General features: G+C 46.8%; 1 protein-coding gene across 4 annotated transcripts in view; it reads left to right on the top strand.

Moving 5' to 3' along the window:
- CACNA2D2 (calcium voltage-gated channel auxiliary subunit alpha2delta 2) overlaps window positions 1-25,868 on the top strand; it is a 721,727-nt gene that overhangs the window by 150,510 nt on the left and 545,349 nt on the right. For all 4 annotated transcript variants that reach the window (XM_019547467.1, XM_019547466.1, XM_019547465.1 and 1 more), the window contains exon 3: window positions 16,027-16,143. In XM_019547467.1, the coding sequence (XP_019403012.1) occupies window positions 16,027-16,143 (117 nt within the window). The remainder of the gene's footprint in view (window positions 1-16,026; window positions 16,144-25,868) is intronic.

The following is a 25,868-nucleotide window of genomic DNA, read 5'->3' as shown; positions in this document are numbered from 1 at the left end:
TTTAAGAGGAGGTTAGATGAACGTTTTGCTGGGGTTCTATGACCCCAGTATTGTTTCCTGCCATGACGGGGTTGGACTAAATGATCTACCCAGGTTCCTTCTAACCCTAGAAACTATGAAACTATGAGCCCAGTTTTTCTCCTGCTCAGGCGTGGGGTCGGACTTGAAGATCTACAAGGTCCCTTCTGACCCGACTTCTGTGATTCTCTCTGTGTGGTCTCTGAAGCCAGCATAGTGCTCTACTTAACTGGGATTCCTGCTCCCATCCCTAGCAGCTTCAGTGCCTGTTTTCTCTTTACTAAACATCCCTGGTGACACTTCCCTCCATTTCTTTGATACCTTTTCTTAGTGTCTTGGCCTGAATCCAAAACCCTGGGGTAAAGATTTGCTCCAGATTTGCATGGAAAGTCTATCTGTAAATGGGTACCTGATCATTCGGGCTGGGGAGGCTGGATATGATGCTGGCCACATCACTGCCTCCTGTGCCATTAGCTATAGGAACTGGTATGCCTTACCCATGCTAGCTTGATAGATTGATGGGATCCAATGGACTTTGACCAGATGACCTTACACTACCCAGCTAAATTTCTGTAAAAGTTAAGTATTTAAATCAGTCTAAGGACTATTCCAATTAAGAACAAAAATAAACAGCTAGGGATCAGCACATCAGTCTTCAAATACTTTTGCATTCAAATACTCTGCAGTACACCCATGTAGTTGTTTAAATAAATAGGCAAGTATAAGCATCCCAATGTTTGTGTGAAAAAAACAACCTTATTAAAAATATTAAAAGCTCCACCTGAGGCTGGTATGATATTTTACAAAAATTCTGCCTTCACACAGAGTCTATGCTGATTTGACTAAGGGTGGGCTTTAAACCAATTTGGTTAAGCTGATGCAGCCTCCTGAAATCAATTTAATCCTTGCGTATGTTAAAGTCAGCAAAAAATTGACTTAATCTAAATTGATATAAGCCAGGTATATCAGTTCAAAAGTTGCATATGCAGGGGTGTGCAATATTTAAAAAATGCACTCTGAGGCTTCATCGACACAGTTTTCCCACTGTTATAATTATGTCAGCTGGCTAGGATGGGAACAAGCTCATATGTTCATGTTAGGACAGCGGGCAGAGTCGAGGCTGTTTTGATCTTTGCAACATAGTGCTCAAAATGCGTGCTAATTAGAGACCTGTTTGACATGGGAAGGCATCTGAAGGAACACAGGTACACGTTAACTGTTTTTCTTCCCTTACATTCACATACCTATTGCAGTGTGTTAGGGCATACTAGGCCCTGATCCTTCTGGATGACCCAAGCCTGTGCACTTCTGTTGCTATTAAAGATGCTCTGTGGAGCACAAAGGGCTGCCTAGGCAGGGTTCAGATCAGGATCAGGGCTATAGGTTGTAACCATGTTGGTCTAAGGACATAGGCAGACAAGGTTCTTTGGGTAAATCTGATATCTTTTATTAGACCAACTCAAATAGTTGGAAAAATTCTTCTTTGCACGTTTTCAGGCATAAATACCCTTCGTAAGGCTGAGGAAGCATCTGCAGATGGTATATGCTCTTCCTGGATGAAAACATGCTATCAGCCTCTGGCTTCTTTACTATTCATTCCATCCACAAAGAGCACACACCAACTGCAGATGCTTCCTCAGCCTGACGAAGGGTATTTATACCCAAAAGCTTGCAAAGAAGAATTTTTCCAACACTCAGGATATGGGGTTTCCATTTTAATGGCTGTTGCTGTAGTTTATTTTTGTCACACATCTGCCAAAAGGAACAGGCTTACTGGAAAACGATGTGTTAGTGGATTACCATGCACGTGTCAGCCTCCAGAGAGTTGGTGTCTGCAGTACACTAGGATGTGGATTATTGCTACAAATTGTGGTCTGTGCAAAGCTTCGGGCTGTTGCAGACTGCTGGAGTTTGGGACAAGCTTCTCTGGCTAGGGGAACCATGCTAACTCTGTGTAGCATTTTGTCCTCCTCTAGTGACTAGATCATGCCCAGAGATCTAGGACTGCTGCTGCCTTCGGCCTAGCAGGCCAGGTCCTTCATATAGTTGATCATGCTCTTAAATTCAGATGTCACAGTTTTGATCTCTGAAGGTGATGCAAGAAATTAGCTGGATGAGAAGGAATAATGTGGGTCCACAAGACAATATGTAATATGATAGGGACAGAAGGGGTGGCAGAATAGCTGGCCTCGGAGATAGCAGGATCCCGGCTTCTCCCCTTGAAGTAGTGGTTCCCTTCCTAGCATCCTCTTCCCGCCCCCTCTTTTCCCATGTGATTCTGCTGCCTTTTAGTGGGCTCTTCCATTAAGAAAGCAGGCTTTTAAGTTCTGCGGTTTGTTTGCCTCATTATAGCTGGCTTTCCCTAAGGAGCAGCTTAACTACAGATTTCTTTCTATCGCTCCTGTAGCAATGTTGCAAAGAACTGCTAGGATGGCTGCTTTTTGTTATTAAATAAGAAGCAGGAATGAATGTGGAAAGAAACCACTTTGCACAGAGAGACGGAGCAGGGGTTTGCAAATGTTAGGCTCTCTGTTTCCTTTCTGCTTTCTCTTACAGATGTCCCAGAGTAGTGGGAACTGGTAAGCATGGAGAGGATACAAGTTCAACTTCCAGATCTGCTGTCTCCCAGCTCTCATCTCCTGAGTCAGTGACATGCGCATCCATCCCATCTAAAATCACCTTATTGCTCCCCCCTGAGCTTGAGGACTTACGGTCCCAGAGCAGCCTTATTCAGTGCTGCCAGGCTTGCTGTGCCACTGCAGCTCCTGTGACGCTGATTCTGATAGAGCTGGTTCAGAGGAGAGGTTTGCACGGGTGGGGGAGGGTGACACAACAGCGGTGGCCAGACAACAGCACTGGAACTCACCTGCTGCTCTCCCTCTCCAATTTGCCTCTTCTCTTCTCTGCCTACTTCTCTCTGGCTGCCCCTTTGCCTTCCCTGTAGGCCTGCCCTCTGCTGTTCCTTCCATCTCTTTTTGCTGGGCTGTGTTGCCCCATCACTTCTTCCACTCCCCCTCTCCCTGGGTCCCTACCCCTACAGTGATATATGATGTACTCCATGCAACATGCTACAGACAGCACAAATTGTTCCAGCGAGCTGCCTGGGAAGCTGGTGTCACTCTTATCGCTGCCTGCTTGATTATCCCTGACGCTACGCAGAAGCTGACATCCTGTTAATGTAATATAGACACCACAATGATTATAATCATAGCATGAAATATAAGCACTAGACAATGAAATTTAAGAACAGTAGGTGCAGCTGGGAATAGGAGAGAGATGGAAATCTTGCACTTTAAGCCTCTGCCAGCAGCACTGCTCAGTTGCTAACCTCCAGGCAGATCTGTAAGTTGCAAACCTTTGCATCCTCATTCTCCCCCTCATCCAGCCACCATGCTTAACAGGAAGAATTGATTAGGGCTTTTGTTAACTATTTATGTTGCCTGGTGATTCTTTCCAAGGCCGACTCCTCTGGGCAAACCTCCTCCCTTATCCGGGGTTCTCAGCTCTCTGCTCTTTATCATTCACTCGGGAGCTGTGGGCCAGCGAGGACGGCCCTCAGGATGGCAGCATGGTCAAACACAAGCTTCCAGAAATCAAGGGTCACCTCTTCTCTCCCCACCTCTCCATAAATCCTGAGGTGGGATAAGAAATCATGAGATTTTATTAAAAAATAAAGATTCTGCCTTTTTTATTTCAGGGCCTCTGGGCTCACCTTTCTCATCCTTTCTTTGGAGTACAGTGGCTTAAAATGTATCTTTTTTAAAAAATAGCTATTTCACCTACTGGCAGGACACCAGGAGCTGGAGCTTTAAGATAACTATCAAATACTGCAAGGCCCATGATAAAATTACAAGATCAGTGCAGTGGTTCAGTTATACATACCCACTGAAAGCTGAGCACTGGTGAATCTCTTAGGCTCCAGTGGGTTTTGAGGAGCTCTTTGGATCAGGCCTCTGCCTTGGGGTAAAGTGAAGAAGCACAAAAGTGAGAGATGCTGTTGCCTTTGCTGTAATTCTGCTGTCTGCAGAAGCTAAGGCCACTCCTGGATAACAGGTCTGGCAGGAGTTACAAAATCCCCTCAGACCAGAGCTTTGCTCTGCAGCAATCCCAGGAATCGGAAAGATGTTGCTGCTTCCCACAGTGGGTGGCCTCTGCACAGTGAGACAGGCTGCAACCTAGTTCCTGGTGGGGAAGGATTAACCCCAGCTCTGCTTTCCTCATCTCTGAAAACACAGAGCTCTTAGCTTTACCCTTAGCCATCCTGCAGTGCAGCTGATCTGGGCTTCCTCGCCTGCAAGCCTAGCCAAAGCCTGTGAGAGAAGTGTACAGAGAGAGCATGTGTATTCTGGTGCACTGTGGACTCCTTGCACAGTCTGCCTTTTGGGCTGCTTTCTCACTGCCTGACTCACATATGCCATGTTTGCACTATCATGCACTAGGTTAAATGTGGGTATTTGAGCAAGGGTGTCTTCCAGAGTCCAGCCCTCAGGTACCTGATTCACCCAGTAGACTAAAAATGCCTTGAAATAAAAATATGAGTTATTTCAGCCAAAAAGAACCTTGTACATTTTGGTGCCTATGCAACACAAGCCAAATGTTGTGTGTGTGTGGGGGGGGGGGATGTTAGGAGTTGCACTAAAGCCCTTTGAGAGCAAGAAGTCTTCCTGCCTTGTCCTGAGCTATGAGATAGCACAGCCAAGAGGCCTGGAGCACCCCTGCACAGTGGGACATGCAGGCCCTTTCCCAGGAGGGGAGATCTGCCACAGGTTTTATTGCCGTCCTTGTTCCAGCTCTTGCCTGGTTGCTGTGACCTCTTTGCTCCCATGATTGACATGTTCTGCCTTCAGGCTTGGTGGGGGGTTAAGAAGCAGTTGGGCTTGCTGGCAGTGTTTCTCGTTACTGGTGGGTAGCCCAGCAAGCTCTAGCCTGCTGCTCTTCTGTTGCACAAGTGTTTTCCAGACCCAGTTCAGAGAGTGGCCTGGTTTGGCCCTTGGTTGCTGGCTGCGGCGAGTGGGGTCCCAGATCTGCTTCCTTGGCCAAGGGGATTATTCTGGGTTGTTCAGCAAATACAGAACACCCGTTGGCTGCAGGGGGCTTTGGGGCTGCCCACAGCCTTAGTTGTAACTCTTTGTTCCCTGAGGAGGAAGAGGGGAATGGCTTTTCTTGAAAAAAGTGTTGCTAGATGATGGGAGATGGCATGTTACTGAAAGGAGCTTGGTTGGGATGCCTTGCTGGGAGTGGGGCAAATTGCTCTTCGAGGACTGGAGATGTGTGTATGGGGCAAGGAAAGCTCTGTTTCAGAGTTCTTTTAGCCTCCATTTCTGAAGCCTACCAGTAGCTCTGGTGCACGTAGAATCTTCTCCCTGGCTGCTCTGGTTTCCCTCTACCTCTTTGCTATGGTTTTTTGGTGTTGGTTATAGGGAATGCTTCTGAGATGATGGAATCAGGGAATTTGCTGCTTTATTTCCATTTCCCTCTCGCCTCAAAAGTCAGTGTTGCACACTGAGGCCTTTTGGGATGGATAGTTCATCTTGTTGGACAGGTTAGGGCTGCTGTGGGTCAGCTTGGCCTACAGGCTTCCTTGTGAAGGTATTGGAACGGGGACGCTTGCAGAGTGTGGTGGCATGGTCCTGCTGAGGTGAGAGAAGAAAAAGGGGGCTTGGTGTTGCTGAGGGCCACATTTTGAAGTCTTGTGAACAACCTTAGTTTCCATAGACCTTGTGAGACTTACTGGTGCTTAGCACCTGTCTGGCTCTAGCAGGTCTTTTGCACCATCCTGTTTTGGAGTTTAGAGGACATCTCTTCCACCGTCCCGCTCTTCCACCTTGGCCCAGGGTCACACAGGAAGTGGCTGAGTTTGGGACCTGAGCATAGGCTTTCAGCATCCCGGTCCAATTTGCTGTCGAGTAGACCACTGGTCTGCACCTAACGTCCATTGGGGTTTTAGTGCAGACAGCAGAAATCTGTGAATTCCTCCTCCATTGCTGCTGAAAAGGGCACCTATCCCAATATAGATGTTAGTGTGTGCTTAGTTAAAATGGCTTGTGCTGGTAGGTCACCATATTTTTATAACACATGCGTAGTCCTCTCTGCTCAATGGATTTCTAACAGAACTAGAAAGAAAGGCAGGCTTCAGTTATGCTTATGTGGTTTGGAGTCTGTCCGCTCTCACTGCCCTGGCAGCATGGCTGGGTCATTCAGGAGCTTGGAAAACTCCAGGAAAACTACTGGAGTGAGACCAATTTGTTGCTCTTCCAAGTCACTTTTGAATAGGTTACCCTATCTGGTGTTGGAGAAGACAGCACTGAGTCAGAACTGAGGTCCTGAGCACTTAGAGCAGTGATGGTGGACAGGTCCCCAAGTGCATCCAGGTCACTTTTCTCTGTCTCCCGAGATGAGGTGTCCCCAGCACCAGGCTGTCTTGTTGCAGCTGCGTCCCAGAGGGGCAGTGGCAACTCCTGGCTGACCTGACTGTAAGGCTGTAGCAGCTGTTCTGTTCTCCTCTCTCTTCCCTTCCACCCTGCCCCAAGTCAGCACCTGGGAAAGTTAGTCTGGTTGCTCCATCCTAGTTACATTTCGGTTCCCTAGGCTCCCAGGAGAGATTTCAGTTGGAGACCACCTTCTCCACTTCCCGGCCTGTCATGTCACATTGTTTTGCTGTATGCGCTTCTGTACCTCATTCTGGGTTAGTGGGAGGTGGTCTTTGCAGGCTCTGTCCCTCATCTCCCTCCCTGGCTTTAGGGTGGCTTTATTCATGTTTGCAGCATGTCAAAAGAGAAGGTGGAGTTTTAGGGAGAAGCTTCTGTTGCAGCGGAGGTCCTCCTGCCCCTTGCTTCCTTCCTCGAGGTCGGCTTCCTACTCTTCCCCTTAACCTGTTCTTTGGGGGGCCTCCCTGTCCTGGGTGGAGTATGGCCAGGGTGTTCTGATAAGCCGTAACTTCCTGTAGTTTCTGGGTTCCTAATGGGCTACATAAGATGAGTTCCCTGCACTGTGGGGAATCCAAGGTCATTGCAAGCAGGAGTCATAAAGCCATGATCTGCTAAATGGAAACAAGGTTTTTGCTAGAGCTTGCAAAGAGGAGATAATGCCCCAGGGCAGAGATGGGCAACCTGCCACAAGTGACTCGGACAGCCTCTGTGCGTAGCATGCAGCAGACTAAGCAGTGGACAGGCAACACAGGAGCAGACCGGAGAGGGAGCGGAAAACAGGAGCAAATCAGGCAGGGAGTAGAAAGCAGAGAGCAGCAGATTTTAGTGGCAAAGGGTGGGAAATAGAAAGCAGAGCAGCTGATAAGGCAGGGGAAGGGGAGGGAAGCAGTACTTGGGGAGAATGTGGGGCTAATTTGTTGCTGCCTGCCCAAAAGGTGGATCTTGATATAGAAAAGGCTGAGAATCACTGCCTTATGCAACTGACGATGGATCCTGAACCTGGCTTCAAACAGGACTTGTAATATTCCACCGTTATCGACTACTTGAGTATTTTGGAGTATGTTCCCTTCAGTGCCTGACAGCAAAGCTGCCTCTTGGAAGGAGAAGGCCAAGAACTGAAGGCAACAATACAAGGGGCATCAGGGCAGTTTTCATGTGTAGTTGATGCTCAGAATGGCGTCAGTGGCAGCTGAGAAAAGAGGCTGAGAAAAGAGCTTCAGCGTGGCATAGTCCTAATGTGCACGATGCCTTAGATCTTCAGAGCGCTGCAGACACTAAATAATGATCCCAGTTCCCCTGGGAGCTAAACCGTTATTACCACGATCATCAGCTTTTAACTGTTGGGCAAACTGAAGCACGAAGAGGTGAAGCAGACTGCCTGTGGTTACACGCTGAGTCTGGGGCAGAATCAGTGCCGGGACTTAGGAGTCCCTGATTCTCCTGGTCTATTGGTCCTCAGGCTGTGATTTCCAGTTGTCTCTCAGTATGAGGGGCACACACACAGGATCAGGTTGCAGCAAACACCCTGGTTAGCCAAAACAGTACATTGAAAGCTTCAGAAATGCTGAGGGAGTGAATTCTCTGTGTTCACTGCAAATAGCCATGACAGACAGGAGCAGTGCATGATTCTGTCATTTACTGTGCACACAGACAAAGGCAAGTGAATGGGTTTAAGGGCAGCATGCTCTGAATCAGTATCCAAGATCCACCTCCTGAATTACTGGTTGCAGCTGCTGTGTATGTATTAATCATTGGTGGTGCTATGAAGTCCACCTTTTATTAAGGCTGTCTAGCACTTGTGATTAGACTGTTTTCATTTGCTCATAACTTTGCAAGCTGAAAATGTTTGAAGTGAAATTTTCCATGTTGGGAGTCTGCCTCCAGTTGATTTCCAACCCCACCCCGGAATAAAAAAAAAAAAAAAAATCAAGCCAAAATAGTTCAGCTGAGAATGAGGCTCTGGAAAAACATATTGTTTTGAATGTGTTGAAAAAATGTTCTTCATCTTTTCATTGAAATGACTGAGTGCCTGTATGTTTTGGAGCAGGGACTTGAAATTTGCCTCTAAAAGGGATGTGGCTTTTGTGCTGGGAATGTGCCTTTTGTCCTCCGTATAAAAATACACACTAATTTAGCCAAATTACAAGTTGAAAATTGCAGTTTATGTATGCTCATTAGAATACTTAGAGTTCAGTAGTTACATTCCCCAAAGATGCCATCTGCACCAGGCAGGGGCTGAGCAAGATTTCCTTTGCAATTACATCTCTAAGTTGCCTCCGGCCAGGTCAAGCTTGGGCCAGAGAATGGACAGCAGAGAGCTTTTTCCTCCTGCACTCATAGGCTGCCTGCGGATGTGCTCGTTTACATCCTAATTGGACACGTCCTAATTAGAACGTTCTGGCATCTCCTCACTTTCACGTGTATTTCAAAATGGTCATGGGGGTGCTTTAGCTAAACCTTTTTGAATGAGCTTTAGATAAAGTGTGCCGTGGCCATTTTGAAACGGATAGGGGCTTAATACATGTGACAGTGAGCTGTTTTAATTAGAGCAGCTGACTGGGAAATGCTCTAGTTAAAATGCCCCCCACCCCAGCATGTGTATAGGCAGCCTTAGTGACTCTGCTGCTAGTCCCTGACATCATGGAAGAGGAGGTGTGCAGAAAGGAGTAGACTGAGGAAAGGAAGTTAGTTGAAGCTGGGAGTAGAGAATGATGGAAAAGGACACTCAGCTGGAGGTTGGGCAAGGGAGAAACCTGAGAGCCATGAAGGAGGGTCTGCAACTTCCTAGGCATGGAGGTTAAAATGGGGACAGAGGGAAATGGGGAGAGCCTGAGAGCCAGTAGGTGAGTAGAAGACCGAGACCAAAGAAGCAGCTGGCGGGAGATGAGGCTTGGCTGGGCAAAGACTGAGACTTAAAAGCAGTACCTTTTAAGGGGAGGATAGACTGATCCGGCACAGGGAGAGCACTGATATTGGCTGGACAAAGACATTGAGCTTAGGCACTGTGGGGGCACAGACATTGGATGAGGAGCTGAGGTAGGGGAGACTGGGACTAGGAGTCAGAGGAGACTGGGAGAATTGAGGGGTGAGCATTTGCTGGTTGAGAACAAGAAGCCAGGGAGGTTGGGAAGCTGGGGGAAGGGAGGTGGAGCAAAAAGAGCTGGCCTGGTTGGGGACCAGGGATGGGGAACATTGGGACAGGCTAGGCATAGAGACTGGCAGGAAAGACCTGGAGGTGACGGGTGGGAATGGCTGAGCGTGGATAATGGCAAGCAGCAGGGTTGAGATTAAGATATGCTGCATTTGAGACTGGGCTGAAAACCACCTTTTTTCTTGTATCAGTCTCCTTATTTATATAGTCCCAGTCTTGGTCAGCAGGCTCCTCCACATCCCCATCTTCTTCCCCAGACAGCCCTAGCCTCGGTCTCCAGGTGTGCTGTCCCAGTGCTGGTTTGTCTGTGCCCATAAATCAAGTCCAAGGCCCCTGCTCTTATCCCAGCCCTGTCACCAGTTTCCTTTCTCAGTAAGTCCCAGTTCCCATCATGTCCCTTCTCTGATCTCTGTCTTCCCGTGCTCCTCACCCCAATGGCTCTTAGCCTTAGTCGTCTCACCTCCTCACCCAGTTTCAGCTCCCGGGTTACAGTCTCTTTGCCCAGCCAGTCTGTGCTCTCCTAACATCTGAACTCCTTGTCAGCATACTCTTTTCTCCCTCACCACTTGTTTTACTCCACACCTGCTAGTTCCTTGTTCAGCCAGATCTAGTCCTCTCACCTTCCCACTTCCTCATCTGATCCCCTTTTTCTCCATCTCGGCGAACTGATTCCCTATCATTTACTCATTTCCTTCACCAGCTCCCAGCTCCACCCTCCTGTTCTCCTCTTCGTCTGCAAGATCCAAGTTGTCCTAGGCAGCCAGGCCATTTCTTACCCTCCCAGTCCCAGATTTACTAGATGCCTTACACACTAGTTGACTCTTCAGTCTCCTCTCCTCCACATTTATGCCCTCTGTATTTGAATCATGCAGTTTTCTGCTCCTCTCTGCCTGGATGCCAGTAGGATGCTCTTTGAGAGCATCTTAGGGGCTGACCTCTGATGTCACTGTCAGTGTCAGGCCCCATCCCAGGGCTGGCCTTACAGATGGGTGATGCGGGTGACTGCCTGGGGCATTGTGGTCAAGAGGGTGTTAAATAATTTAAAATCAATCACATGATGTCACAGTGTGTGACATGTCTTGTATCTTAGTGGTTCTCTGGTTTTTTTTTGGTATTTTGTGAAACTTGAAAGGAAACAAAATGTTGTAGGTACCTAAGAAGATGATGTCAGATGTTATATTTTATTACTTATAGCATTTTTATTTGAATAACATTGAATTGAATTGTGTGTTATTTCCTCTTGTGTACTGTTTTGTAAATTATAATAAAATAAAAGTTTTGAGATTACAGCTTTATTTCTGAAACTTCCGTTAAAACTACTACATACTTAAATTCAAAGAAAGGGCTCCAAAACACAAGTTCACCAGGGTGCCATTGTCCCTAAGGCTAGCTGCACCATATACCATCTTTAGCTGCAGAGCTCTGCAGGCTTATTGTCCAAACAGTTTTTCTAGGTTACTTAGAACAGTTCAATACAAACTGATAGTGACTACAATAATCATAAAAAAGATACGTCAGACAGGTAGTGCTGCCTAGTATTAAGGTTACCTAGCACGTCCCATTAAAAGACTATTTTTTTTAAGTCCTTACCTTCTTGCCATATTTTTAACCTTCTTTCTAGATGTGTGCCCAAGGCTGAATTGTTTTTGCAAAAATTTCATCCAAAGCAGTCTGGCCAGTTACAGGAGTGAATCTGGGGAGCTGGGGGTGGGGGGTGTTAGGGAAGCTGGGGGAAAGATATGTTGTTCTGCCCACATGAAAATATATTGGCAACCTTTTCTTCTGCTCCAGTGACCCCATACTTTGGAGCAGAGGCTCACAGCTGAGACAGATATTATAGGAAAAAATCCTGCTTCATCCCTGGTCTGGAGTATTCACGGTCACTATGTGGGACGGGAAAGCTCAAAGTCTGGTTGGCACTAGCAATCATAAGGCAATGGAGGTTGTTCAGTGAGGACAAGCATTTTAGCTGCTACAATTGAAGTCCTTGAGCTAGAGCCAGTTGTATTTGTCATAGGTTTATAGCTTTGCCAAGTTGGAGCAGATTTTCACAGGGATGGCAACAAGTCATCTTGCCAGATTTAGAGCCTCTGTTGCAAAGTATGGGGTCACTGGAGCAGAAGAAAAGGTTGCCAATATATTGTCATGTGGGCAGAACAACATATCTTTCCCCCAGCTTCCCTAACACCCCCCACCCCCAGCTCCCCAGATTAATTCTGTAAGTAGCCAGACCGGTTTGGATGAAATTTTTGCAAAAACAATTTGGCCTTAGGCATACATCTAGAAAGAAGGTTAAAAATATGGCAAGAAGGTAAGGACTTAAAAAAATAGTCTTTTAATGGGATGTGCTAGGTAACCTCAATACTAGGCAGCACTACCTGTCCGACATACCTTTTTTATGATTATTGTGGTCACTATCAATTTGTATTGAACTGTTCTAAGTAACCTAGAAAAACTGTTTGGACAATAAGCCTGCAGAGCGCTGCAGCTGCAGAGGGTATATGGCAGGAGTAGGGGATCATATCCAGTGGATAGGTGCCATTTCTGGCTGGAACCAATGGGAACGGATTTGCTAGTTCATAATAGGAAAATACTAATGTCAGGATGCCCTCTTTATCCAAAGCTTTCTCCTTGAAGATTGCTCCTCTTCTTTTGCTTCCCTAATTGCTGCAGCTCAGCTGGAGGTAGTATGCCTTCAAAACGCATTATTTTGTTATGCTGTTGCTTACCAAAGGGGAAAAAAAAGCATGAGAGAATATAATTTATATTCCATTTTTTTTCTCCTTAACCCTTTGTGCTCCCAAGTGGGATTTCCCCCACCCTTGCAGCATCCATTATTATCAGCAGCACGTTTTTCTACATACCAAAGTCTGCATGTGTGACAGAACATGTAAAAAAAAAAAAAAAAAGAGAAAGGAAAAAAAGTCATAGATACTGAGCAGGCATGAGCAGTCTGCTGTTGCATACAATTCTCCTTCTAACCTAATCATACAAATCTGCATTTCTGATGTTAGCAATTTCCAACATAAAAAATCAGGATACACTAAGTTGCTGTAGAATATAGTGTGGCTTTGGGACTATAATGAGTGGGACCCCTTCAAAATCAGAAAGGCCAATATGGACTCCCAGAAGTAGCCATTGTGAGAGGAGTTAGTTTCTAGGACAGTGGTTATCAACATTTTTAGTCTGGAGGTACTGCTCATTAGACTCCAAGCACCAGTCTGAAAATGCCAGCTCTTTTTTTTTTTTTACTCATTTTTTGACTATGGAAAAAGGAGCAATTTTTCAGTTGCAAAGAATTCAGAAGGATCCCAATAGGTAAGGATGGTTTTAATGGGACTTTTTAATGCTATGGATATCTCTTTGAAATCTGTGGATTTATCTTGCAGTCGTGTTTGTACATGTGACAGTGCTAACATTGTGTGACACCCTTGAAAGGATCTCAAGGCACCCTAAGGTGCCACAGCATCCTAGCTGAGAATCACTGTCCTAGGGCAGTGCCTCTCACCCATCCCTGCAGACCAAGTGGGCCTTGAATCTGAGAATATAGGAGACTTGCTGTTGCATATAGGGATGTCTGTGAACTGAAGTAGTGAAGGCAAATCTCACACCTACCTATATGGCTGCCTTGGAAGGAGCGGGCACGCACTTGATATCTAGGTCCTCTGGCACCACTCTTGTGAGCCAGAAATGTATTGGAACTTGTAAGAGCTCTTCAATGCTCTGAAGTACTTAAGAGCAGGCTTGTTAGTTTTGTTGTTCTGGTTCTGTTAATTAGAATGCAGCTAACTGGCTGGTCAGGAGAGGGTCACTCTATTTGCATAGAAAGTCAGCAGCCAGGGTAATTTGAATGAAGCCCTGATTTTTAAGGGAGCTCCAGGAGGAGTCCCCTTCCGTTAGTTTGGTAGCGGAGTGGTGTGTTCAGAGTGTTATTTCTGGATGAGAAGTTAGCAAGACGGGGAAGCATTCAGGTATCTTTCAGCAGCACACAAGAAGAAATTGGGCACATCAGAAAGAGCTTGTGCAGAATGGAGAATACAAACAGAGTCTAGATCTGGGAACTCTCCACAGTCTGCAAATGTGGTGGTAGGGGAGCAATGGCAACTAACTGTTGCTCCCTTGTTGCCATATTTCTAGCATGGACCTGTGGGGAGTCTCACAGGATAGACCAGGAGTCAGCAACCCCTGGCACATGTGCCAAGCATGGCACGGAGGCCGTTTTGCTTGGCACACCACTGCCCTAGGCAGCTGCTGCCAGCCATGAAGCCTGGGCTGCTCCCAGCAGGCAGCTGGGCGGCTGCAAGCCCTGCTGTGATTGGCAGCAGCTACCCAGAGTCTGGGCTGGCTGTAGCTGGGAGGCTGCAAACATCTGCTCCAGCATTAGCTCCGTACCGGCAGGTGCACACATGCCTTGGAGCGGACTTTGTCCAGGAGCCCAGCTCCATGTGCCCACACATCTGGTTCTCTGCACGATATTAGTAGGTTGGGACCATGACTTCAACCATGCCCTACTTGTAGGCCAGCATGCATGTCCTCTGCTTCTGAAATAGAATAGTTTGTCACAGCTAGCATGGGGATGGGGAGAGACAACGCACATCAGAATTCAAGTACTTGAAGTTATCTCCAAGTGCCTCCAAACAATAAGGAACTTTTGACCACCAAGCAGCAACTTCACATACCAGCTCAAAGGTTTGTGGAGAAAGAAGAAATAAAATAATCCTTGGCATTTTCTTTGGGGTGGATGTCAGAATCCTTTTCCTCTGCTGCCTAGGTGGAAGCATACAGAATACCTTTGAGTGATACATCTCTAGTTCTGTCAATCCTTCAACATCTGTGTTGGATATAGTCTACACTGAGTATTATCTCCTCACTAGCCTGGTGTGGACACAAGTTTGTCAGGTATTCCTTGCCCTCTATTCCTGATGCTGAAATCCAGCACAGAAGTCTTTTTTCAGTCTTCAAGGACACTTTAATACTGGTGCAAGATGTCAGGTGACCATGGGTCCCATTTATACACAGACTGCTGCATAAGCAGTGATAACATAAGCTTCCTCCAGTTTGCTTCCTGCCAACAGCATTTCTTATGCTACCAGACCACTGGCCCATTTTTCTGGTCTCCTGCTGGTGTTTGCTAGCTAGGGCCCTGTATCTTGTGGGAGCCCTGCCTTACTCTATCATGTGCTGCACCAAGCTAATGGTGCAGTGCCCTGTATGGGGTGGGGAGCCTTGGTCTCCAAGTCCAAGGGTGATCAGTGTCTGTCCTGAACCACCAGATTTCATTACCTTAGCTATGCCCGTGTTACCACGGTGGTGTTGTTGGTTGTGACATTATCCTCTCAAAGGGCAAGACATTTCTAAATGATTGAATGGTGGTTAACACTGGACTTGTTATGATAATTTTTGTGATGTGCATCTTTGTCTGATGGGGGCTGATCTGAGGCTCCTTACCCATTTTGTAAAGGTCCCCAAAGACCTATTAGGTTTTGTTTCTGCTATCTGTTTGTATTATGGTATTGCCCAGACTCGAGCCAGATCAGGACCCAATTGCCATAGGTGTCATGGGGACATATAGTGAGAAATAGTCCCTGTTCTGAGTAGTCATTTTTGCAAGTTGCTTTACAGGCAGTTGTGGTGGTAGGGCTTCTGTCCCAGAGAGCCTGTAGCCTCACCAAAGGAGAGGAAGAGGGCGGCAGGGAAGAGCACTTCATTTCTGTTTTAATGTGCAAGTTCATGTTGCCTAGGACAGTGGGACTTTCAGTTTTGTTTGGGAGACTGTGTCTTGCTCTGGCTTACCTCCCTTCCTCCCCCCAAAAAATACACCAGAAATGTAGTAAGGCTTAAGGGGATAAATATGTCCTACTGAGAGTGGGATCCCTGGCCCACTAACCAGTAGCTTTGTGTTAGTCTGCACTGCCAGGCACCATCAGCTGCCAGCCGAAGTGCTTATTGAATTATGTGCACTGTGAGGAGCAGTGAACTAGTCTTGCCGTTGCCTGATCTGACAGTTGACTTTGGGAGATCTGGAGAGTGGTGTTACTAAAGCCAGGGAGATTTTTCTGACTGGCAAGATATGAGAATGAACTTGAAAGACCCTGACTGTGTTCTGTTGACGTGTTTGGGTCAACAGAAGAATAGGTGGGTAGTGCCTTAGGTAGGGGTGGAGCATTGGCTGTCTGCGTACGTGAAGGGGAAAGGTTGGAAAGCCTAGATCATTGGGGCAGCAAACAGTTCTTACCTAGGCCTTTCGCTGTCGAGCCCTCTATTTTCCCCCTCCCCCCAAATCCCAAAGCCTACATCCTTACCTGACCTTATTTTTACTCAGTGAATTTCCTTGGTACTTGGTGGCTGGGCCATCCTTTTCCTGGAAAGTCTGCATTTCTCAGGGTATCTCTTTGGCAGTGACCCCCTCTTTTCCTCTTCCCTTTATAGATCTACAATGAGAACAGGAACCTGTTTGAAGTCAAGGAGAACGTCCCCAGAAAGCTAGTGGAGAAAGTGGCGGGAGATATTGAAAGCCTGCTGGCGAAGAAAGTTCGTGCTTTAAAGGTAAGGCAATACTTTTGTACCCTTGTCTTGCTGCTATGTGTGGGATCCGGAAGAGGGTATGATGCTGTGATCTCTTCTGGACAGTAACTCACCTGGCTGCGTGCTGTCACTGAGGAAGCGTATATGCTGGGAGTTGCATTTCTCAGTGCCAGCATTTCTCTGAGTGCATGGGTGGATAAATCGCAGCAAAACTCCAGTGTGGGGGGCTATCAGTATTCAAGTCTTGTGTCTCCTCCATTCTCAGGAGAAGTGCTGTATATGAATAGACACATGGGCTTCTAAAGTCTGGTAGCAAATTCACCCCAATCTGCGAACAAGTGAAAATATCTCATCTCCCTTGAAACAGCTCATGCAAAGAGCTTTATGAATACTTGGGGACTGTGCCCTGAAATGTTTGTATTCCTGTACCTGGTGGCTTGGAAGGATGGTGCCCATATTCTGTGATGTACATGGGTGCTCAGGAGGGCACCTTGCACATGTGGTCACATTGCCAATCTAACTTGTGATTTCACAGCACTCCTCTTCAAATGAGCTTGTTCCACTAGACCTGGAGGAAGGGGAGCTTGACTGTGCTACACAGTCACTGGAATATGACCTTGTCTGGGATGCTGTGCAGCAACCAGAATTCGTACACTGCTATCAAGAAGTTAGATTAGGAATTGTCATGTCCAGGGAAACAAAGATTTTATATCTGAGGATTTGTACCTTGGTGGTATGCTGGGCTCAGTTTCATGTACTGGAAACCATGGCATCTTATCAAATGCCTGATTTGTGTTGGGTATGGTGAATAGCTATTTGAATGGGACTTGTGTCTTAGTTACTGGGTTAGTGCTTATGGTGAGGGGTAGGCATTGAGAGCCGCTGCTGCTGCGGTGTCAGGCCGTGGTGTGCAACTGCAGAGATCCAGGATGGGAAGACAAGGTGTTTGGGCAGAGCAGGCTGTTGCCCTGACTGAAACTTGCAGCAGATTCCTGCTACTGTTATAGAATAGAAAGTATTTATATTGCCATACACTCACACTTAGAGGTTGCTAGGGCCCTATTGTGCTGTCCACCTTGTAAACAGAACAGCATTTAGAGCCTGACAAGAGATGGATATGTACAGATGGGAACAATGAGATGATCTAGGTCAGTAGGGTAGGCAGGATTGTAGCACATCCGCAGCCTAGTTACAGTGACATTTTTTAGGCATTATGGCAAAGGAAAAGATTTAAAGAAGGTTAATTAATGTAGTAACTTTACAGTTGCAAATGGGTGTTGTTCCCAGACACTAGAGACAGCATGAGAAAACACAAACATACTTGTTAGGCTTTCAGACGATGCAGATTGGCATTATGGAGGTGGGAATTGACCTTTTGAAGCAGAATGAGAGGTGATGGACATGAATGGAAGACTGGGTTGCAAAGGCCATGAAAATGAAGACAAGCAGCTTGTGTTTTGATGCGAGAAAAGGGGGAGCCTGGAGAGAGATTCAAGAAAAGGGGCAACATGGTCAGAGCAGTGGGCTAGGAAGATGATCTGGGAGACTGTAAGCAAGATGAGATGGCCTTTTGTCAAAGCTAGAGGACAGGATGTTGCAGTATTTCAGATGTGAGGTGATGAGAACCCAGCAAAAGCTTTAGCCATGTGGGTCTGCCAAAATTTAGATGTGTGACTTAGAAAGACCTTGCAAGACTTGGGTGCAGCCTGGATGTGAGCACCTACAGAAGGGTGCGAGTCCCAGCTGATGCCCAGGTTCTAAATCAGATGGGAGAGAAAGGTAATAGGGATGTTGATGGGGAAGTGGATTAAGGGTCATTTCATTGATATGTTGAGAGACAGTTAATGGCTTGACATTCATAAGGAGATATCAGAGATGGGACAAAATTTGTAGTTGATATGGAAGGAGACAACTCTGTGAGCTGTTAGACTAGAAGGTATAGTTTAAATTGTGCTTGCGGATGACATTAGCCAGTGTTAAGGTGCAAAAGGAGAAGGGGACCAAAACCAGACCTGTAGGGCGCTCCTACAGAAAATTGGAGTAGGGGGTTGAGAAGTCGACAAGGAAAATGCTAACAGAAGGGCAAGAAGAAGAGGAAAACTGGAAAGGTGGGAGTCCTGGGAGCCAATAGAGTACAACACTTCCAGGAGGAGGATGGGTGGCTGTCAAAGCAGAGTGAGGTTAGTCTGTAGTTTGTTTAGTAAGAGGGCATTGAACACTTTGGAACCAACAGTTTCAAGTCCATGCGAGAGGCAGAATCCATGCTGAGACAGAGCTCAGATGAGCTTCAGGTTGTGACTGTAAACCACGTGTTCAGTGAGCTCGGAGAAGAAGGGAGACATACATTCTCTGTGATTTAATAGGAGTCGAGAGATCAGGGAATGGCTGTTTCTCAGAAGCTGTACCAAGATTGGGATGAACTTCCTAAGGACCCTTACAAAGCTCAGCACCTTCTGGTCCAAGTGCAAAATAAGCATTTGCCTTGGCTTTTTTTCAACCTGTGTATGTACATGCAAGAGTGCATTTATTACAGAAAATCCTTTCAAAACAAGGCAGTCTGCTGCACATGGGTCTCCTGCTGAGGACTAAATGAGAGAACAAACCAGGTGACAAATGCTAGTCATGCTGCTTGATGCACTGCTGGACAGCACTCGGGTACTCCAGTAACAAGAGCAGTGCAAGTCAGAACAGGCTGTAGGAGTGCAGGGAGTTGACTGTCATAAGACGGTGTTTGGAGGCTTCTGCTACGCAGTCAGGCTTTCTGTTGGTCAACCACTGCCTCTTCCCTGTTTTTCTGCTCTGGTTCGTAGGTAGGTTTGAATGCAGCTATGCTCCTCTTGTTGCTAAGGAGCAAACCCTTGCGGTTCAGACAGACTTAACCTCATTTGTCTTTCGCTTTGACAGTATCTGTGGGGTTTAGGGCAGCATTGGCCAGCCTGTGACAAGGGCACCCTACTCAGTAAGGCAGTGCAGGGAGGTGACCCATATCTAATTAGTGCTGACAAAGGCTCTGGCTTTTTAAGTTGGTAATTTTTACCTTGGGAAGGCTGCTCCTCCAGAACCTGATCCTGGGGGAGGTTTGTCTCTCTCCTTGCTGTTCTGAATATAAAAATGGTTGCTAGCATTTATGAGTTGGGGGCTGTTCCAGATCTCCCGTAATCAAATAGTGTCCAGGAATTGAATTGGAAGTAAAGGGAAAACCTATGGGGTCCTCTTGTTCCTTGTGCCAGAGAAAATAGGACCGTGGCTTGTCCCATCCCCAGCAGCAGAATTCCTGTTGCTTCCTGTGGGTTGGTGGAAGCGCTAGGAAGTCACTCCTGAACTCCAGCCTACAATTTTCTCCACCTCAGCTCTCTCACTCAGTTGAATCATCTCTTACAGAGTTGTTCCCTCGCTCTTCTGTGACTCATGAGAGTAGCAATGACTTTTTTATTAGTATTTTTCAGCAGCTTAGGTGGGTGCAGTATATTGGGGAAGGCATGAAGGTGTGAGGGAGTTGGTCCTTGTTAAGCAGTTTTGTGGCATTCATATGCTTGCACTGCTGGAAAAAGGCCCCCATTGCTCTCCATATCAGAGCTGCTGACAGGGTGGGGTAATGCCTGGTGCATCAGGGAGGAGAGCTGTCTTTAAGAAGGTGCTAGCTGGGCTTCAGGCACATAGCAGAGGCTCATACAAGGGCTGTATTCACATTAGGTGGTGATGACTCAGTCTATTCATCAAAGAACCTGCTGTTCCCTATTTAAAAACAAAACATTAATGCATTCTGATTAAAGAGAGTTAAATTCTGTGCAGACCATTTATCAGTATTATTTTAAATCCCCCAACATGCCTGTTATGGAAACAGGAGTCAAACATAAAACGTCCCAAACTCGGTGGTGACTGGCCAGCTTGTGGTAGCTGTGGCTTACTGTTGCAGAGGCCTGGCTCTCCCAGGATTATCTCATTCCCCCACAGTCCAGAGGAGATCTGGAGCTGCTTGCTGGAGGGGTAACTGTCTCTCTCAATAGCAGTGGTCTGTGAGGCAGGATACTTATTCTGTTTTTCCTATTTATTGTAAACCTTCTGCAACTGCCTCTCCTCTTGGGACAGAAAATTCCCAGCAGGATCCTTTTACAATGCTTATTTTTCTTTTTCCAGCTACATTTGCAGCTGGCCCTGTGAGATTAGTGCACACAACCAGATCTCAGGAGGCCTCTATCTGGGTCCTGTTGCTTCCTAGGCACCAGCATGAAATCATTACAGAAGAGTAGCAATATCAAGTGCCCCCGTACTCCTTGTGCAAACAAGGCCCCTTTCATTCCAGCCTAGACTTGTGTTAACTTCATTACGGTCTCCTGTGTGCAACACTAGGAACAGCGATTGCTGTGTTTCATCAGCAGGAACAGAACCTGGGTTTTCAAGAGCAAAAGAGTAGCCCTTTGCCTGTGGGACTAATTAGACAGCTTTGCTAAGGAGCAGCATTTGGTTTTTTGCCTTCTTTGGATTCATTACTGAAGGAGATCACAGTTTACTTGGCATGTTCCATCAGATGACTTGGGGGAAGACAAACCTCTCTGATACTTTTTTTGCATCAGGTACATACCTAAAGGTGTTTTCTTCCCTATGTTAACAGTTGCCCCAGCCTTCATGAAATACAGATGACAGCAATTGCCAAATGTCTGATACACAGTTAAAGGCTTTGTGTTATCCTGGCTGCTCTTGGGCCTCTGCTGGGAATTACTAGTTGCTTGACAAATTCTTGTGCTCATGCATCTCCCTCTCGCATCAGTCGCATACTAACTAAATATTTTCTTGCTACTTCGCTTTCTGTGACACACTCACCTTTCCGGCACATCCCTCCCTGCGTCAGTGCACCTTCTGTTTGCTGGTGAGTTTATCTTGGAGACTGAACCACTAGTTAGATATTTTGCCATGGCTATTTGATCTAATGCATTTAGTGGACTGTTGATGTGGTTACCAGCGCCCAGGGTGAGCCCAGCTGGAGATCTTGGGTACTATTAAGGTGGAAACAGATGTCATCTATTGTTGGCTTTGAAAAAATGTTATGGCAGCACAAAGTGAAAGCAAACAGACATTCATAACCTTTGTTGTACCACAGATATTCAGATTTGTGGCCATGGCAAAAGGTAGTAATAATTTGTGCTGCTTTATTGCAGTGAATGTCTGTTTGCTTAACAACAGGACAGTATGGGCTACCCCAAGCTGTTTGGCAGCTGCGCTGAAAGCACCTGCATGACTTTCCCCACTTCCAGACATGTGTCCCTGGCAATCTCTGGGATGTATCTCTAGAAGTGGGAAAAGCTTTTTCCTGCTTTCAGAGGCAGCCCAAAGACTGCCAGGAGCTGTCTCTGGCAGTAGGAACCTTGATTTTTTCCTGCTTCCAGAGGTGTGCCCTGAAGATTGTTGGGGGTGCATCTCTGGAAATGGGCAAAATATTGCCTGCTGTCCTGCAAGATCAATGGGTGGGACAACGGGTGATGTGTATTTTGCACAATGAAGCGGATTAGCTGTCCTGGTGTAGCTGATCCACTTCATTTGGTGATGTGTATTTCTAGCCTTAGTAACAAATGGCAAAGGCTGTACTAGGTGCATGCTCACTGCCCACCTCCAAAGAGCTGGGATTAAATGTTCTAAACAGTTTGTTAGTAGCCCAACCCCTAGTTGGTTTGTCCTTATCACACAGCCATTACCCCATCTGGTACAATAATTGGCCTTGGTGCTGGCAAGGCTTGGACTTTGGGATATCCCTTGGCAACAAGGTGCTTTTATTGCTCACTTCCATCGTGCTGTTGGAACCTTTCCAGTTGAATGCTATCCCGTGTCCATACGCCAATTTGTACCCTGCCCTCTTCTTCTAGAAAAGCCTTTGCAGGTAATGAATGTCCCTGGGCCTCCAGGCCTCTCGTTAGCTTGCTGCTCTTAGCATTTTTATGTGAGGCAGGGGAAGAGTGCTTTCAAGGGGTTGTCTGTGTGGGCTTCACAAAGGAGTCAGCTGATCCTTGGTTTGTCAGTTGCAGATTGTCGAAATCTTTTTCCCTGGAGGTGTCATTCTCTGCCGGGGTCACCCCAGCCCAGCCTCTGCAACCTTTAGTTATTGGTTCCACCACTATCAGCTGCGGTCCCATGCTGCTCCTCTTCATGTCTGGCCTGGGATAGCAGCAGTGCTGTGCAGTAGAGTAAATGTGGCAGGGCCTTGCACAATAAAAGGTCCCTTTCTTTGCTGCTGTCTTGTTTTTGAAAAACCAGTCTCTGTCTTTCTCTTCCCCTCCCAACTGAACCCCGGTGCTCTGTACCACTGTGCTGCCACCTGTGGAAGAGCTGCCTCCATCCTTGGTTCTGTGTCTCAGTGCAGGCTGGGACTGCCAGCCAAGCACCAGAGGCTTGTTCTGTTGCTCCCTTTTTTCCCTAGAGCCTCACTCTTCCAGCCTCCTCAAGGATAAGGTGGAAGAGGAGCTGGACATTAAGAGCAGCTTAGAAAAAAGTAACAGAATCTTCTTCAAGGCTTTGACACAGATACACTCACTGCTGCAAAAGGTAGAGAGAGCGCCACAACACTGGCTTCTGCATTGAGGATTTGGTGCAAAGTTTGGCGGGGGGGAACTCAGCCAAAAGTGAAGGTAGAGATTTTCTATTTCCAGCTAGTGTTTTCACTCTGGGAATGTCTATTTGCTTTATGTTTGCACAGTTTGTCCTGTGAATTACGCTGTATGTGCCACTTTCATGGTTTTCCCGAGTCCCTGTTTGCTACTGGTTGCCAGAGACAGAATGCCCTTGACCCAGAGTCCCTTTCCAATGTGCATTGTAAATGCCAAAAAGAGCACAGTAATAGTAGGAAAGCAATAAGGTTTCTGTTAGGGCTGTGCAAAAGTTCACTGGGTGTTTTGTGTTGAAGTTGTTTTGATGCATTTTGAGCTCAAAACAGCAAAATCAAAACGAAAGCCCGCACCCCCAGGAGGAGTCCAGCACAGCCCTCCCAGGGGTGCAGGCAGGGCCCTGATTTGCCTGACAGGAGGCTGCTGGTGCTGTCTGGGGCCAGCGGCAGCACCGATCTTCCCGGAGCTGGGTGCGGGCTGCGCCCTGGTCCCAGGCAGCAGCAGCAGCCTCCTGTGATCCAGAAGCCAGATCAAGGCCCGTACCCCTGGGAGGAGTCCAGCAGATCCCCGCAGCCCTCCCAGGGGTGCATGAGGGCCCCCAATCTGCCTGCTGGGTGACAGGAGGCTGCCACTGCCAGCAAGTGACGGGTGTTGCTTTTCAACACCTTGAGATGCAGTTTCCTAGAAACCTCGACGCCTATCTCCTTGAAACTTGGTAGGCATCATGCCCTCAGAAAGGGTTGCCATTCCTGCAGGTGTCATCTGCATCAGGCAAGAAATTACAAAGTTATAGGCAGTTTTGTGCTTCTCCATTATAGCCCATGGGCAAAACGTCGAAACAGCAAACTAATTTCAATGAAAAGAAACGTGACAGTGCTTTCGAAATTAAACAAAACTTGAAATGAAACACTGTTCCATCGAAACAGAAGTCGAAGTGGAACAGCGCTGTTTTGCACAGCCCTAGTTTCTGGTTGAGTTGATGAAGGATTTCAGAAATCATCAATGCAAAGCAACTGATGAGCCACTGACATTTTTATAAGTGTCAAGCCACTCGGGGGAAATATTTCTTTCTTGCCATAATAGAAATGATTTATACTACGGTAATGTCCTGAAACATGGGTGACCTGGCATCTTAGGGGTCTGAGCTTCTGGAGCCACTATGTATGTGGTCCACATCTTGTTAGTCAAGGAGTGATCTCCCCTACGTTGGTATAAGCAAGGACTGTGAATCTGGCCCTGGGACTTCAGTGAGGGTTCACCTTTCTCCTCTGTTTGAGCTGTATGCTGAGAGTGTTTCTATACTCAAGGCACAAGAAAAGACAATGGAAAAATCAGTTTTCTGGTTAGCTTTACATGACTCAGTGCAGTAAAACAGGGTGCTCTCTCCCCTTCAGAACTATAAATATCATGTTGCAGTGGTGTGTGTGTTTTGGGGGTTGAGGGGGTTGAGTATAAGCTCTGCCATCTCTTTCAGGAGCTGATCTTTCCCAAAGTTTCTGAATCGGACGTGGTGGGGAACAGAAACTTTAGATCCTAGGCCCATTTCCCTTTCTTGGAGGGCTCTGTGGAATCTTATTCTTCTGGTGATTTTCTTCCCATTTCATGCATTTAGCCATAGCCAATTTGCTTTGCCTCCTAATAGCTGAATGTCCTGTGGTTTTTGTATAGGTGAAGTAAGCTATTTATACATTGTGACCTGCCTAAAGACTGTTGCCTGAGCTAATGATCTTCCTCCTCCGTTGGAAGGAGTCTGTCTGATTCATGATACAAAGGTCCGTGCCCTCCACTCTTCTGGAACGTGGACTGCTGGGATTGGGATGCAGACTCGAGCAGAAGCCGTGTGTGCCCTGGGTTCGTCAGGGGCTGGCTAATACCTCGTCTAGTGTGCCAGCTGAGTTCAGCTGCTCTGTCTCATAGCTCCTACATCTGGACCTCTGGGCCAAGTACAGACAGTCAAAAAGCCTGAGGCTAAATTGATCAAATTTTTGCAGGTCGATCTAAGCTGCATAGATTGAGCAAATAAACAAGTGAACAGACATTCACGTTTGATTCCAGAAATGCAGCCACATACTTGCAGTGGCCCAAGCCAGAAGCTGGGGGATGCTGGAGCATGTCTCCCTGCTCTGCTGTGTCAGACAGCTTGGGCCATGGCTAATCTGCACAATCCTGTTGGGGGAGGGGGGAGGGAGAGGTGCAAAGTATCCTAGGATGTTGAGGGACTGTGAGTTAACTTGAATCTGGAGGGGGTCCGGGACAGAAGTTCAATAAACTGATATAACCTAAATCAGTTAGGTCTAATACTACATCCATCCAGGTTTATCTTAAGCTGCTTTCAAAATGGCCCAAGCCAGTTTATGTGCACTGAGCTTCTGTTGTATTACAGATTGGAACCAGTTTCCAATCACTTAGACCAGTTTGTGTAATTTCTGGCCCTCGCTCTGGGAGGCACAGTGTAGGGTGGTGCTACTCAGCACTGATGTTTGCTTGTCTGTCTTCACCTGTTGGCTCAAGAGTCTGACTGTCTGGGTTGCACAGGTGTGGCAGAAGCTGTAATCCTGGAAGGATATTTTTCATTTTGCAGCATGAATTTTTACTGGCGAGGTAGCTTATGTTGTCTGGTGGACCTCTGTTTATTTCCAGCTCCATGAGCTAAATATTGAAGAGGAGTGCTGTAAAGGAAGATGTGGAGTAGAACACTATTTCCCTTTGTGCATCAAATGGTAGTTTTTTAGTCATGTACCTGGCTGTTCTTGACTTGGCCTCTGCACTGTAGGTGTCATCATGGCACAGACCAGACCTGCTTAGTGTACTACACAGTGCTTAGGTCTAGAAAAATGTTGAGAAATAGAGCGGGCAAGGACCCTTCTATGCTTTAGCCCCAGTAGCTCAGTGGTTAGCGCATTTATCCAGGAAGTCCAGTTCTAGGTCACCCACTAGCCTAGCAGAGGACTGAACTTGTATCTGTCCAACTTCCTAGTGTGACGCTCTAAACACCGCATTATGCAGACTGTTCTCCAGAACTACTTTTTAAGTAGAGTTGCTATCCTCTGACTTCAGTAGGATTTGGATAAAATGGATGGCGGGCAGTGCAGCAGGGAAGATTGTGTCCCATTGGGAACAGAAACCCAGGGCCTTCCAAGCCAACAGTTGTCT

This window comes from Crocodylus porosus, unplaced genomic scaffold (genome assembly GCF_001723895.1).
Source record: "Crocodylus porosus isolate Cpor-Errol unplaced genomic scaffold, CroPor_comp1, whole genome shotgun sequence".
NCBI classification, from domain to species: domain Eukaryota; kingdom Metazoa; phylum Chordata; order Crocodylia; family Crocodylidae; genus Crocodylus; species Crocodylus porosus.
Note: the sequence above shows the minus strand (reverse complement) of the source record. Positions and strands in the feature narration are given on the sequence as shown.